At 41.8% G+C, this 14,424-nt stretch overlaps 1 protein-coding gene across 1 annotated transcript in view; it reads left to right on the top strand.

Annotated features, from left to right (window-relative positions):
* The window catches only part of Ptdss1 (phosphatidylserine synthase 1), a 62,346-nt gene that overhangs the window by 23,969 nt on the left and 23,953 nt on the right, over positions 1-14,424 (top strand). Inside the window, exons 5-7 of the mRNA XM_021179803.3 lie at positions 5,866-6,024; positions 9,032-9,183; positions 14,010-14,151. Of these exons, the coding sequence (XP_021035462.1) occupies positions 5,866-6,024; positions 9,032-9,183; positions 14,010-14,151 (453 nt within the window). The remainder of the gene's footprint in view (positions 1-5,865; positions 6,025-9,031; positions 9,184-14,009; positions 14,152-14,424) is intronic.

Here is a 14,424-nt window from a genome sequence, read left to right as displayed (position 1 = left end):
TGCCGGGATTAAAGGCGTGCGCCACCACACCCGGCTACACCATTTATTTTAAAGGATGTGATATGGGATGCAGATGAATCCCCAGAGAATAAGTACTTATCTCAAGCTCTGGCAGGGCTCCAAATGCACGGGCTTCTTTAGAGGTAAGAGGCCGAGGTTCCTTTAGGGGTAAGGTGTACTGTAGCCCAACATGCAACTGTGTTCCTCTCCTCCAAGCTCTCCAAGCCCTGTAGTTAAGGAGCTTTCATGGAGGTTATATCATAGAACGTAGGGTGGGACTCGAAAGCTCCCACTTCTAATACATCTTTGTCTTGTAGTGCTCAGCTTCCAAGCCTGGAGCCACCACTTATTGCCTCTTTAAAGTAAGAGACACTCCAACCACCATGATTTCCAAGGCATTAGGAACTCTCTCTGAAACAGGTCAAAGACCATTAGTACACAAAATATACTCAGTACCCTTTCTCCTCAGAAAACTGCAAGGGAGCTAGGGACTAAAAACCAACGTTAGTAACAGTTTTGTACATGTGACATTCTCGTCTAGTGTTTTGAAGGCCTGCTGTCCAGTGCAGATTGCAGGAAAAGCTGGTGGGATTCTGGAGAAAGAAAACACTTGGTGCATAGCCATTTGCTCTGGCAATTAAGAAATAACAAAAGGACTAAAATATCAAGAAGTAGTTATCACCACAGAATGGCTAGACCCTTCTTGAGATGGTACTTCTAAATGTTCATCTTAGCTTTCCTGGGGTCCACAATAAAAGCAAAACCAAGAGCTTGGGAATTATTTAGAAGCCTAATTAGGATTTTTCACTCTCAAGGAAAAGAATAACAAAGGGTAACTTAGTTGTGCTGCTGCTGCTGCTTATGTTAGGTGTTTGTTAAGGAAACAAAACATCTAGGAAAGCCAGGTGTATTAGTGCACACCTTAATCACTCAGGATGCAGAGGCAGGCAGATCTCGATGAGTAAAGACCAGCCTGGTCTATGTAGTGAGTTCTAGAACAGCCAAGGCTATGTACTGGACCCTGCTTCAAAAAGCTAAAACATCTGAGGTAATCAATAAAAAAGAAGGGGCTTTTTTTGTTTGCTTATTTCTTTGTTTTGTTTTGTGTTTGCTGTTTCAGAGGTTTCAGTATGGTTAAGGCAAACCACCATGGCAGGAAAATTGTTTAGCTCATGGTAACCATCAAACATTGAGGGACTGACCTCCCACATCCTCCTTGAATACACATCACCAATGGCCTAAGGCCTCTTAGTAGGCTGCACCACTTAAGAGTTTCTACCGCCTCTAACAGCACATTGTTCCCTTGATTAGGAAGCAAGCCTTTAATGTAAGAACCTTTGGAGAAATACCCTAAATCCTCACTGTAGCAAAGATGCAAGTGATGATTGTAGTTTAGTCTAATAAACACTATATCAGACATTTTCTATATATTCAATATAATTCTCTTATACACATGGCGCACGCGTGCACATACACACAGACACGCACGCGTTAGCCAGCTATTCATGCCATTTTATAGAGGAGGAAAGAAGCTTAAATGCTGTCTGTCTTGCTCAAAGCAAAAGATTCTATCTCTGCTTTAAAACCTATTCTTTTCAATTTGACTGTGCTTTAAGTGTAGCATTATCACAGTAAGGACAGGCATGCTCATAGCAGTCTTAGAAAATAAAGATATTTCCTGAGAAATTGGAGAAAGGTATTGTAGATAAAATACTTTCCAAGGCAGCCTTTTTGGAGCTTGAGCAAAAGTAAACCAACTTGCTTGAGGTTGTGCTATTAATGTTTCTGTCATGAGCCTTATGGAACATAAGAGCAAGTTGAATCAAAAAATGTTTTGACACTTAGCTTCTTTAGAAATACGCTATCACAATGGCATCTCAGTGTCACAGTCACAGCTCCACGATAACTGCAGTTGCCTTTACAATCTAATCCAGTACGAACTGATTCTTGCTAAGCCAGGCAAGGTGTGCAGCTGTTTGCAGATTCCAGGAATCTGGGTGCTTTGTTATCGTCCTCTTTTTTTTTTTTTAATTCCTCATCTTGTTTACTTCCTCCAGCCAGCCTTTCATGGTGCTGAGTACTCATTGATGGCTATAGAGAAAACCCTTCCTTTTTATATGGATCATTTCACTGTTTGCTATAGAGAAGTGTTCTTCCTATTTGTGAAATGTTTACAAAGAAGTTCCTTTATAGAGATGTGTCTGGAGATAGCTATATAAACCCACCATTCAGGAGGTTGAAACAGGAGGATCATAAGTTCAAGACCAGCTTGAGCAGTTTAGTAAGACTCCCTTCTCTAAAAGTAAAAAGAGGATTGAGGTGTGGCCCAGCAAGAGAATGCTCACTCAGCACTGGACTGGGGGAAAGTTGTTCTTGCATATAAATGGGGTCTGTGAGTCACACTTGTCATGGGGCCACTGTTCTTGCCATTCCTGATCTTGATATATATGTGTTGGAATTTAGACTTATATTTTCATTTAGGATTTCTTCTATAAATTGGTGTCAGGGATGAAATTATTAATCTTAATAGAGGCAGTTTATTTTTGTTTATTTATTCATGCCTTCTTCTTTTAAGACACATTCTTAAGTAGCCTGTGCTGGCCTCCAACTCAAGATGTAACTAAGGATGGCCTTGAAGTGGTCATCTTGCTTCTGCCTCCCAAGTACCACTAGGCTCTACTTTGAGTCAGTCTCTTATCTAATCGTGGATAGTTTGCTGATTTCTAATGTGATTGATTCTGGGCTGGAGGAAGGGCTCAGTGGTAGTGATAATAGTGCATGAGGCCCCGAGATCAATCCCTAAAACCAAAATAAGATTTTAAGAATATATATTAAAAATGCAGCCTAAGAATCAAACAAGTTTGGGCAGCCCAGCTCTTTTTAAAGTTAGTCTGTCTGAAGTGTAGCTGTCTTGGTATGATTGGTACTGACTGAGCAGCTCCTGGGTGCTGGCGTCATGCTGGTTATAGTTGGAAACAGGTGGGTAGCCTCCCCGTCTTTTGGAGGCTAGAGTTAAAGATCGCTAAAGTTGAAGAAAAACTTGTTGGCTATTGTACCATAAGACAATTTCAGCAAAGTTTCAAGAACTTTCAACATATTTTTATAAATTTTAAGCACGTATAAGAGTACAAAGACTCAGGTCCTCTTATACCCATTACCTAGATTCAACAAGTATTGATTTGTGGTTGATATTACCATTGTCCACCCTCATTCCATTTTAAATCCGTTCTCAGATAGTAATCTAAGATGTATAAACTCCTTTTGTTTATTTCTAACAAACACCTCACAACTGTGGAGTTGGTCTTCACATAATGTACGTTTTTTACCTCACTTACTCACAACATGACAACATGATGTCAGTGAGGTCCTCATGTTGTTCTTTGATGTAGTCTAAGACTCTTTTGATGCTTTGTATGTGTGTGTGTGTGTGTGTGTGTATGTGTGTGTGTGTATGTGTGTGTGTATGTGTGTGCGTGTGTGTATGTGTATGTGTGTGTATGTGTGTGTGTATGTGTGTGTGTGTATGTGTGTGTGTGTATGTGTGTGTGTGTATGTGTGTGTGTATGTGTGTATGCTTTCTTTTTCCTTAAAGTTTATCTCCTGGGATTTCTCACATCTGGGTTTTGTGGCTGGCCTTCAGGGCACTGCCATTTGTCTTTCTGCCCCACCCCACCCCTAGATTTTGTGCACACTACAAGCAGGAATAAAGGCTTGTTCTATGTGTTTTTTATTCTGTGATAAATACGACGAACAAAAGTAGCTTGGAAAGAAAACAGTTTATTTGGCTTACAAGTCCTACTCCCAGTTGACCACTGATGGAAGTTAGGGCAGGAACTTAAGCAGTAGCCGATGTTGCTTATTGACTTACTTGCTCCCTTGCCTTGCTCAGCCTGCTTCTTAAATAGCCCAGGACCTGCCCAAGAGTAGCATTGCTCATAGTGGACTAGGCCTCCTAATCAAGAAAGTATCCCACAGTCCAATCTGATAAAGATATTCCTTAGTTGAAGTCTCCCCATAGGTGACTCTACTTTGTGTCAAGCTGACAAAAAAACTAACCAACACCAGGCTGGGTTGAGATTCCACCATCTTGCTCCGTTCTTATTGTGGAGCTGCATCACACACAGTTGGTGCCATCTGTTATATCATCCTTTATATTAACTAATTTCAGATCAAAAGTATTAGGAAGAGACAATTGCCACTTTACCAAACATGGACACACTATTTTCTTGTCATTTTTCTCAAACCACACAGAGCATTTGTACTGTGTTAGGTAGGACAAGTAACCTAGGAGTGACTTATGGTATGTAGAGGGATGTGTGTAGGTTGTATACAAAACTGCCATTTTATATCTGGGATGTGAGCATCTGGATTTTGGTATCCTCCAGGTATCTTGGGATCTATCTCCTGGGAAGAGGGAGGAAGCATCAAACTGCTCTGCCTACCCTGCAGCAAGGACCTCAAAGGCCTCTAATGGTGATTAATTGGGGGCCTCTAGGGATCAATTGGTGAATCTACTCTTTAAAATTCTAGTGCTGGGTTATTCAAATTGATTCTTTATAGTTCTTAAAGTGTCTTTGTTTAATGAAAGCATACATATACTTACGATTCCCCCAGAACCACTTCCAGCCAGTGTTTATGCTGAGTGGCCACTAAAAACAGATACTCCCAACTTAGGTCCTTATCTAGCCCTAAGCAGCCTTTTCCAGAGTAATCCTAGGGTAAGAGGTTGAAGAATTCTGGGCTAGTGGTACCTTGTCACTCTCCTTAAATTAATAGGCAAGCGGTTTCAGCCCCAGAGTCTCTGTCAGCCAGGAAGATCTGCTGTTGCAGATCTGGGAACATTCCTGTGGTAAATGAAAAGATTGCTAGGACTCCACACTCATGCATGTCCTGTTCAACTTAGCAAAAGCTTTAACAGCAAGAGTCTTAGAGGAACTTGTTAGTTTCCAAATGAGTTAGTATAAGTTGAGTTTCTAATTGGTAGTTTCTTTCTTTTTTTTTTTTTTTTTTTTTGGTTTTTCAAGACAGGGTTTCTCTGTGTAGCCCTGGCTGTCCTGGAACTCAACTCTGTAGACCAGGCTGGCCTCCAACTCAGAAATCCACCTGCCTCTGCCTCCCAAGTGCTGGGATTAAAGGGGTGTGCCACCACGCCCGGTTTTAATTGGTAGTTTCTAAATGACAGTTGCAACATTGGGATAAAATGGTTAAGAAAGTAATTAAACAAAGGTTCAGCATGTCTTTAAAAAGTGACATCACTCAAAAAACAACAACAACAAAAAGTGACTTCACATGTACATGGCCAGAGAGAAGCTGAATAGAAGCTAGAAATAGAAACATAAAGAATCCAGTAGACTTGGAAATTTAAAAACCCTTTCTAAAAACCTTGGGCTGAAAAAGAAATAATGGGTTGAAGAAGAACTCACAGTGGAATATTTGTAAATTCCCAATGACAGTGAAAATGCTGAGAAGATATAGGCAAGTGACCTCTGAAGAAGATGAAAAGCCTGAACTGCTTTAAAGAGAAGAGTCCTTACCCAAAACTGTACTAATTATTATATAAACTCAAAACTGAAAGTTCCCAGGCATTTAAGAATGTTGGGCCATGAAGGCCTTGTTGATCCATAGTTATGGGCTCTGCTGGCCAATCAGTATCAAGTGGGAGCTCACAGAGGTAAGACATGGACAAAAGTATCACCAGGCTATGTAGTCACAGTGTCAATGTGTGTAACAGAGGCTGTGATTTCTTAGATGGTAGTCTAATTTTAATTTCAGCTTTGAATATATTATATATTTCTAAGTAATTTTAAATAATATGCTTGTTGTGCAACCAGTTAACATGTTTGAACTTTTTTTTATGTTAACCAGGAGTATGCTGTGAACTGTCATGTGATAACCTGGGAGAGAATCGTTAGTCACTTTGATATATTTGCATTTGGCCATTTCTGGGGCTGGGCCATGAAGGCCTTGTTGATCCGTAGTTATGGGCTCTGCTGGACAATCAGTATCACCTGGGAGCTGACAGAGGTAAGACATGGACAAGGGGATCACCAGGACTCCAAAATCATAGTGACAGTGTGTGTAAAGGAGGCTACGACTTCTTAGTAGTTCATCCTCCAGCCCCTGGATAGCAATATTGGACTTACATAATTCCATGACAATACTGTGTACTTTTGAGTAAAAAAACCAAAATTTTCTGTGTCCTTAAGAACTTGTGCTCCTTTATGGTAAGTCTTAAAAAAAAACAAATGAAACCAAGTATACGAATGAAGTTGGAGTCCAAAATAAGACAAATCAATGAAAAGAGGAAATCTGTGTAGAAGTAAGTGATTCACTTTGCCCACAGACCGGCTTTCTCTTTTGATCTCTGGGACTGGGTGTTCTGGATTACAATAGTTTGTTTTCTCTCTGATGGGGGACTTCCCAATAGAGCCCTGTGACCTGTTATCAAAAGGTAATGCCTGTAAATAAATGAGAGGTACCCCCCCCCCCCAGGGAACCTATCAGCAAACTGAAAGTTGGAGAACTACTTCCAATTAGTTTAACATTTATTGATCATTCCCAGGACACAGAATTTGACCATGTGCACAGTCCGTATATTTCTCAGTGCCAGCTCCTGAATGTACAAAAGCATTCCCATTAGGTGAGCTTCTGTCAGTGTGTTCCTAGTTTGGGAGGCCAGAGTCTGCAATCAAGCTATGAGCAGGGCTGCTTCCTTCTGACAGTGCTGTGGACACCCAACCCAGGTCCCCCTCTTAAGAGCCTTTGCCCACTTCATACAGTCTTTAGCATTCCTTGACTTACAGATGCATTACCCTGATCTCTAAATTTATCATCAGGTGGCCTTCTCCCTGTGTGTGTGAGTTTCCATGGACTGCATTTATAAGGACATGAACCATAAGTGGGTCAGGTCTTGCTTGGTTTCAGTGTGAACTCTGTTTAAGTTGCTACTGCTGCAGTGACTACAGTTCCAAGTAAGTTTGCCCTTTAAGGAACTGGAGGCCAAGGCAAGAGAATTCTTACAGGGTGACGCTTAGCTCACACATAGCACTGCTTAGTCCCTTTTATCTCATTCAGAATTTTCTCAATCAGCTGTATCTGTTCCCATTGTACAGAGGAAGAAAACTGATTTTGGGGTGACATTATAGAAGAGTCACATCTTCATCCCAGATGTATAGCCCACCTTCCTGCCATTATATCACTTTCTACCTGGATAAGCGTCTTCCTTGCATAGCTGTTCTGTGACTGTGTACAGCACCTGGCCTTTCTCAGTTTCCTTTGCTTCCCCTTACCTGTCAGGGTTCTTCTGCCCTTCGCTGCTCCCCAGGATCCTCTGGTCCCTAGGTCTTAGCGTAGAGCCAGTGAAGTCTTCCATTCCTCTGTTCCCACTCATGTTAATCTATGGGTTTTTTGAAGTGTTTTCTTCACACTGTTGTGAAAATGATCCTTTCCAGTACTTCATCATATCAAGATCTCCTCTTCCTACAAACTCTTTAGTGGTCCATTGCTCTTTAGAGTCACCTTATGAATCCCAAGAGGAACTGACTACTGCATCCCAGTCTGGAGTCACTGAGTCCATCTCAAGCTTATGGTCCATTTGTCTTCTTCTTCTTTTTTTTTTTTTTTTTTTTTGGCTGTTGTTGTTGTGTTTTTGAACACCTCTATCAGAGCCTGGGCCTAGCCCTTCCCTCCTTATTCCTCCTCACCTTCTAGACTAGTCTCTCCCTGGCTATACTTTTTCCTCACCTTTCCACTACCCATGTTCCATGTTCGGAAAGAGCACCTCCTTTCTGCCTTAAGAGCATGTGACCCATGTCTGCATCAGACTCCATCTCCCGGGATTCTGTCTTGCCCCAGAATTTGTAACCCTCCAGGAAGCACCTAGGCTGAAGGGCATCTTTCATGCCCACGCCTGCCCATAGTTTTGCTTCTGTAGTTTCTTTTCCTCCTAGTCTTAGAACTAGTGCTCCAGCTGTGCCTGGTAGCTCACAACCTAGAAAAGCACCTCAGTGGAGATGTGAGCCCTAACACAGCAGCCACTGCTACAACATGCACCAGTTGTCCTGTGGCCTCTCGGTTTTAGGCACGTTGAGAAGAAATGTTTGACTGATAGAATACCTTACTACTAGTGCTGATGTCTGGATCTTTATAATTTCATCTTCGGCTGGATCGCCTTTCAGCAGGGTGTGCTTCAGACAAGCTGACACACCCTTTGTTTTGTATAAAACAGTTTCCAAGAGATCTTGTCTCACTCTTGATCTTATCACAGCCCTCTCTAAGACTGGCCTCTTTTTCTATCTCTTGAATTCTCTAATTTCTGTTCACATTTCCACTCAAACATGGTTTCCTTCCAGAAACCGTTCCGAGTTGCCCGCAGTCAGAGTGAGTCCTCCTCGTCCGCACAGCCTATTGATTGCACCACTGCAGCACTTGCCCCTGGCTGGTTTATTTTGAGGTTCAACCTCTGGCTACTTAGCCTAGTCTTCCTGTTGACTGGCCACCAGGCATGCCATGGTGCCTAATCGAAAGATGGAACCCCTGGCCACCAGTAGTGGGAGATGTCCTTTTGAGTCTTCAGTGTCCTTACTGCCATTAACAGCCAACCTTTCTGGTTCTTTTACAGTTGCTCATATTTGGCCACAAGCATTTGGCTTGTTCTCAAATGCTCATCTTACTTTCTCAGACTTCTCATTTGAGGATTTTGCTACACTCTGTTGTCAGCTTTGAAGATACTTCTGTGTGTCATTAGCCAGTGTTACTCACGCAGCTGCCACTGTTTCTTAAAATCCATTTTTTTATGTTTTGTTTTTAAAAGAGAACTATATTGGTAAATGTTTGAAAAAAAAAACCCACAGACTTTGCTGTTGTGTTTGTATACATTGGGGGAAAAAGGAGACTTTGTTGTTGTGTTTGTATACATTGGGGGAAAGGAAACTCATCTTCGGAAACATATGATTAAAAAAGAAATGTATGTGCATGGTGAGCCCCATCGACAGACACTGTCTGCCCAACTGTTATCTCTTGTGTTCCTCAGCTTTTCTTCATGCATCTCCTGCCCAATTTTGCTGAGTGCTGGTGGGACCAGGTCATTCTGGACATCCTGTTGTGCAATGGTGGTGGAATCTGGCTGGGCATGGTCGTTTGCCGGTTTTTGGAGATGAGAACTTACCACTGGGCAAGCTTCAAGTGAGTCCTCTTCTTTGGAACCTTGGTTATGATGTTGTATCTCTTTTGTGCTTTACTATGAATGGGTTGTAGTGCAATCTCATAATAATGGATAAATACACTTTGGCAAGTGAAGCACGTATAATTGAAACAATTATAAATTTGATCTCAAACATTCATGTAGAAAATGCTGCTGAGATAGTTATTAACACATCATCTCAGTACTTGGGAGGCTGAGGCAGGAGGATTGTGCAAGTTAAAGGCCAGTCTGGGCTATGAAGTGCTATTCATGGCAGCTTGGCGTTATATAGTGAGACTCTGCCTTAAAACACACACACACACACACACACACACACACACACACACACACCCCAAAAAAGGTGTAGGAAGTGCTAAATCATATACCCTTTTGTCTTTTTCATCCTGCTTATTTAAAGATTCTAAACATGCTCTTGGTTCAAAATAATTCTTTTTTTTTTTTTTTTTTTTTGGTAAACAAGGCAAAAGATAATCTTTATTTCAGCAATCAGGGAAGGCACCTCTGGGATGAAGGGAGACAAAAGCTACTTCCAGCAGGTATTTAGAGTTAGAGAGAAAGGCAAACATGTGCAAAGGTTCTGAAGCAGGGCTGTGCTTCACAGGTTTAATGCACAGCAAGTAGACTCAAACTCAGTTTGTGCCTCCAACTTGGCTGAGAACCACCATTCTTCTTAATGGCTCTGTTCTAGTTTTTTCCTCCCAGTTCTCCTCCTCCTCTACTCCTTCTCTTCCTCTTCTTCCTCTTCCTTCTCCTCCTTTCCCCCTCCTCTTCCTGTAACACCAAACAGGGGCTCAGCCTCAGAGTTATCTTGCTGCTCTCAGCTTTAGTCCTCTTTCCTGAACTTGCCCTAGGATTGGCTGTTCAATTAGGTCTCAGCTAGGGACTTTACAAGTATGTATGTGGAAGATAAGAACAGAAAGGTGACCCATTTGGAAGGCACTGCAACAGTCCAAACGGGTGTTCATGGCCATTAAGATGGTGGTTTAGCTTTGGGAGACAAAGTGAATCTGGTAAAAGTAGTTCAGTTGCAGGTATACCCTCAAGATGGAGCTGGGCAGGCTCGGAGAGGTGAGGTGACAACTACTCCTTTTAATTCATTCACTTCCTTATCCTGATCATCTCCGGATTAAGTGGTCTGCCCCTGGGGATAGCTTCTCCAACTTTTTATCAGACCATTGTTTGAGTGCTTGAAAACATTAAGTTCATCACGTCACATGTAACATTCTGTATTAGAGTTCTGTTAACTGTGAAAAAGCACTATGACCCCTGCAACACTTATAAGGGAAATCATGTAATTGGGGCTGCCTTACAGGTTCAGAGGTTTAGTCCATTATCAACATGGCAGCATGCAGGGATACATGATGCTGGAGAAGGAGCTGATAGAGAATTGTACATTTGAATCTGCAGGTGGCAGGAAGAGAGTGATAGTGGGCTTGCCTTGAGCTTTTAAAATCTTAAAGCCCACCCCCAGTTGCATACTTCCTCCAAAATGCTGTACCTATTGCAACAAGGCTCCTAAGTGCTACTCCCTATGAGCCTATGAGGCTGTTTTCATCCAAACCATCACCACATACCTTTGTTTTGGTTCTCCAGCCTTAAGTACAGTGTGCCTGGGAAGGAAGACCCTTTACCATGTCATTCCAGGCACCCATGGCTATTCACAAGCTCCTTCTGTACCAGGGACTTGGTCTGCATTCTGAAAACTGGGCTGTTCTGCTTTCCTTTGCTGACCATGATTACTTGTCAATATAGGGAAGCTTATCTTGACTCTAGCTTGAGTGTCACATCTCTCTCTGTTCTTGTAGGATGGCAGTTTGTGTCATCACCATTTCTGCATTCATTGTGCTTAGTTCAACTTGCTGTTCAGCTTGTGGCAGGAACCATAGATACCAAGTGTGAGGAAAAGAGCCGAGGTGTGGTAATGGAAGTAGACACTTTCATTGCATTAGGAAATTTATATCATGAAATATGAGCATTTCCCCAAATCATCCAGTGTTCTTCCAAAAGATGATTTTAAAGGGCTTTCCCATATATATCTCAACTTAACAGACAAACAATAAAATAGGAACTTGCTTCCTGTCCATTTCTCCATAGTGCTGGGCTGGAGAGAGGGAAGGTTAGCTGAGGCAGGTGAATACTATTCAGGGTCTTGGTCAGATTTTTGAGCAATAAATACACACACAGGGATAGCTTCAGAGAACGTGTTCAGTTTAATGGGGGTGGGGTGGGTATTTATGCCCCTGGGGAGGTAGCCATGATCTCTGGGGCAAGGTTTGTGTGATTGTGTACAATTGGCAGGACAGGGATGTTGGAAGACACTTCATCTTCATATTCAGAGCTGAGGGTTGGGGCTGGAGGCTGGGGTAGGGGAGTACCTTGTAAGGTCAAACAAAGAGTGAAGTCTGATAACTCAATGTAGTAAATTCTTACTAGGGTTGATGGTGAGAGCCAGCTTTCTGGTGCCAGGTTGGGAGCAGAGAAAACAGCCAACTCCTGCCTTCCTCTCTTTGAGGGTTCCAGGATTGAAGCTGTCTCAAATCCTTCCTCCATGTGTCTAGGCCATTATGGTCCCACAGTAACTGGATCATGACCATTCAGGTATTCCCAGGGCTTTACTGTTAACAAAGGCTTCAGTGAAAATTATGACATATCTGGGATCTATCTGTCAATCTCTAGTCCTCTCTTCCTTTTTAAATGTCAAACTTCTTGTAATTAGAGTCCACTGATTTCATTCTCACCTCTGTTGAACATGTAGATACATTTATTCACTGTTTCCTTGAATCTAATTTTAAACCTTTCAGATTCATCCTATATTAAATTGAAAGGATTTCTGCCTAATTCTTCTGGAGTTTCTCCTTTCACTGCCTTTTATAGTTCAAGAATACTGGATGTTGCCATAAATTGAACTTTAGTTTTCCATTTTGTCATACCCCCACCCCCCAACAGTGGTTGGACTGAGCCCAGTGCCTGCATATGCTGAGCAAGTTCTGGACTACCAAGTCTACCAAGTCCTTCTCAGTCTTTTTTTTTCTCCTCCAATCACATTAAGCTACAGTGACAGCCTTCAACTCACTCTGTATCCCATACAGACTCTGAATCAAGCTTTTAGTAGCTGGGGTTGTAGGCCTGCCCACTTCTTTCAATTCTGATTGTGTGTTTTCTTTCCCTAGAATAATATGTTTGATCTATCTCAGAGTTTTTGTTTATTATTTGTTTGTCTGAGTTTTTTTCTTTTTATTTTACTTGTTGGTTTTTTTTAGATGAAATCTGCTAACATAGCTCAGGCTGACATTGAACTTAATCTTCCCAGTTGAGCCTCTTGAATGCTGGGATTATAAACCTATATAGCCATGTTCATCCTAGGGTAGGTTTGTATTGGTATGTGGTACAGAAGGGAGACCTTTTAGCATTAATTACTACCTTACCCTCTTTGGTTTACTAATAATCCTATTTTTGCCTGTTGATGTGAGGCCTTTGTAATTATTTAAAGACAATCTACTGTGTAACAGTACCTGGGCTAGACACTGCTACAAGAGGGGAGCTTGTATCAATTCTGAGGGTAGACAGTTGCTATTCTCTTTGAGATGGCAATAATAAGGTCAAGGTTCAGTAACTTGCCTTAGGACACACAGTCACTAAGCATTGGTGTATGAAAATTTATACTAGGTTGACACAGAAACAGCCACAATACTGCAGTCATCCTCTCAAGTTCAATAGAATCCATTTGTCAGGATGCTAGGTCATAAGGTCACTACTAAACACCCAGTGTATTAAACCCGTATGAAATACATAAATGCATATAGACTTTAAACTAAGCTAGCCTCTTTACTGCATTAAATATTATGTTTGTGGATTGTGATGTATTTTTATTTCTGTTTTGTTAATTTCAGTGTTTTAAAAATACAGGTCCTTTGCCATCTCTGTTCTCATTGCTGTTGTGACTCCAACCTTGTTAGGATGTCTTCCCAGCACAATTTTATGCTGAGAAGACTTATAAGGCTGATAGATAAGAGATTTAACCTGCTTTCCTCCTGTCTTCTCTCCCTCTGGAAAGAAGTGTCTGAAATGTTATTTATATCACTGACACTGAGCATACAGTTAAACACAAGAGTCCTCAGTGTAAGCCTCTGTTGAATTGGATTCCTCACCAGGTATTTAAATGGCCTGGATTTCAGCTTAACTGCCTTAGTCGAAATGCTCGGGTTATTATACCTACTTCCTGTGTTGACAGAGTTGGTCTATACCACCTAATCTTTGAGCCTACATAGTCTCACATGTAAGATGCATTTTTTTTCCCTGTCATGAGACATTTGAATGAGTGATTCCCAGGATTAAACTCACAAAAAGTGATGTTGCTCTCACCCCAAACTCTAGGGAAGTATAGGGGTAAATAAATAGTATTGGTGAGCTCAGGAAAATGAAACATGAACCCTACAACACCCCCTTAGGAGGCAGAGTGGACTGGAATAGAATCCTTACTCCACCTACATTCTTTCTGGGTGCTTCTAGGTTAGGTCGTCAATGCCTGTTTAGCTTCCTTTGACAACCCGTCATAAACTGAACCCTCTCTTAGCTCAGCTGCACCAAGATTCCTGATCTTGTTGACATCACTGTGTCCTGCCCATCATCCCTGGAACCCGTAAGCCCCAATCCAGTATGCTTCTTGGACCTTTGCTTGAGACCCTTCCAATAGAAAGGGCCTTCTCTGTCCTGTTCTGGCACTTGCTAGAACATCATCAGTGCAGTTTTCCCTTTTCCCCTCTTTTCTTACCCCTCGATTTTCATGGTTTCCATTCTCTTCTCCTAGGGACATCCACAGCACCACAGGGAAGATCAAGCGAGCTGTGCTGCAGTTCACCCCTGCTAGCTGGACTTACGTCCGGTGGTTTGACCCCAAGTCTTCCTTTCAGAGAGTGGCTGGTATATACCTTTTCATGATCATATGGCAGGTAATCTTATAAGTACCCATTCTACGCAGAGAAACAAAACATAACATAAATCTTGAAATCTAGAATTAATGATACATTGCATTTAAGCTGGATACTGTGGAAGGAGATTGGTGTAGCTGGCGGCCGTAAGGGAGCTTATTCTGTCCGAGGAGCTGCTTCAATGTGGAAAAATCTGAAAACATGAGCCTCTGAGTTACAAATTAAAAACGGATTTCCTAGAAACAGTCTTATTTAGTACCCAATGAATTAGGAATTAACACTATTCTGAAGAAT

The sequence above is a fragment of the Mus caroli genome, unplaced genomic scaffold (assembly GCF_978045245.1).
Source record: "Mus caroli unplaced genomic scaffold, Mus_caroli_1 scaffold_15, whole genome shotgun sequence".
NCBI classification, from domain to species: Eukaryota; Metazoa; Chordata; class Mammalia; order Rodentia; family Muridae; genus Mus; species Mus caroli.
This window is presented reverse-complemented; position numbering and strand designations above follow the sequence as displayed.